Source organism: Anneissia japonica, unplaced genomic scaffold (genome assembly GCF_011630105.1).
Source record: "Anneissia japonica isolate Jap-2015-1 unplaced genomic scaffold, ASM1163010v1 scaffold85197_len4474_cov106, whole genome shotgun sequence".
Taxonomy (NCBI): domain Eukaryota; kingdom Metazoa; phylum Echinodermata; class Crinoidea; order Comatulida; family Comatulidae; genus Anneissia; species Anneissia japonica.
In genome coordinates this window covers 2,890-3,792 of record NW_022756313.1, presented here as the reverse complement: position 1 = coordinate 3,792, position 903 = coordinate 2,890, and the positions used below count along the sequence as shown (strand labels likewise).

The 903-nt window shown below is 50.1% G+C and overlaps 1 protein-coding gene across 1 annotated transcript; it reads left to right on the top strand.

Annotated features, from left to right (window-relative positions):
- The first annotated feature begins 5 nt into the window (after positions 1 to 5).
- On the top strand, positions 6 to 317 carry LOC117124192 (TNF receptor-associated factor 3-like). Its single transcript, XM_033270344.1, has one exon. The coding sequence runs from the start codon at positions 6 to 8 to the stop codon at positions 315 to 317; it is 312 nt and encodes a 103-aa protein (XP_033126235.1).
- Positions 318 to 903: the final 586 nt, after the last annotated feature.

The following is a 903-nucleotide window of genomic DNA, read 5'->3' as shown; positions in this document are numbered from 1 at the left end:
ACGGAATGGGCAAAGGGACGCACGTTTCCATGTTCTTCGTCGTCATGAAAGGAGACTACGACGCCCTACTCAAATGGCCGTTCGATCAAAAGGTGACGATGCTGCTGCTCGACCAGGACAACGGAAAGTTCACGCTCTCGGACAGCTTCAAACCGGACACTCGAAGCAGCAGCTTCAAAAGACCGACCGGCGACATGAACATAGCTTCCGGATGCCCTCTCTTCGTTTCTCAGGACATCCTGAAAAATCCCGTTTACGTCAAAGACGACACCATGTTTCTGAAGATGATCGTCGACACGACAGGTCTGTACGTTTGACGTCACAGCAAGTTAGATGACGTAGTACGCACGTCATCGAGTTTCCGTTACTCCACCTAATATAAGCGACGAGGCAATCGACGAGACAGTCGAAAACGATCAACGAGATGATGAACAAGATACTGTTGCTCTTTGCTCTGTGCACAGTAGCTTCCGGCACGCACTGCGAGGTCGGGAGATTCGCATGCATGTTGACGAATCGGTCCGGTTACTCTCTGTCCGTCGGCGCCGGAGTGAATACCACGACGCAGGGTGACGCCGAATACTTGCAGAGATTGTCGGCTACGCTCAACAGCTTCACTATGCGGTCATGCCGCTCCGATAGATACCTATCCTCGGAAGTAAACGGAACGATAACGGCCGTTGACGAGTGCGAAGGGGATCTCTGTCACTGGCAGGAGACACAGACGTGGAAAGGTAGCGCGTTCAAGAATATGGCCACCGGACGTTACCTGTCCATAAGAAAGAAGAGCGAACCGTCCTCTTCCTGCTCTTCGAAAGCATCGAAAAAAAGAGCCAACTTCATCTTCCACAGTTGTAAAGTTGTTGTTTAAAATCCAAGAGATAAAAAAAAATGTAGATAAAA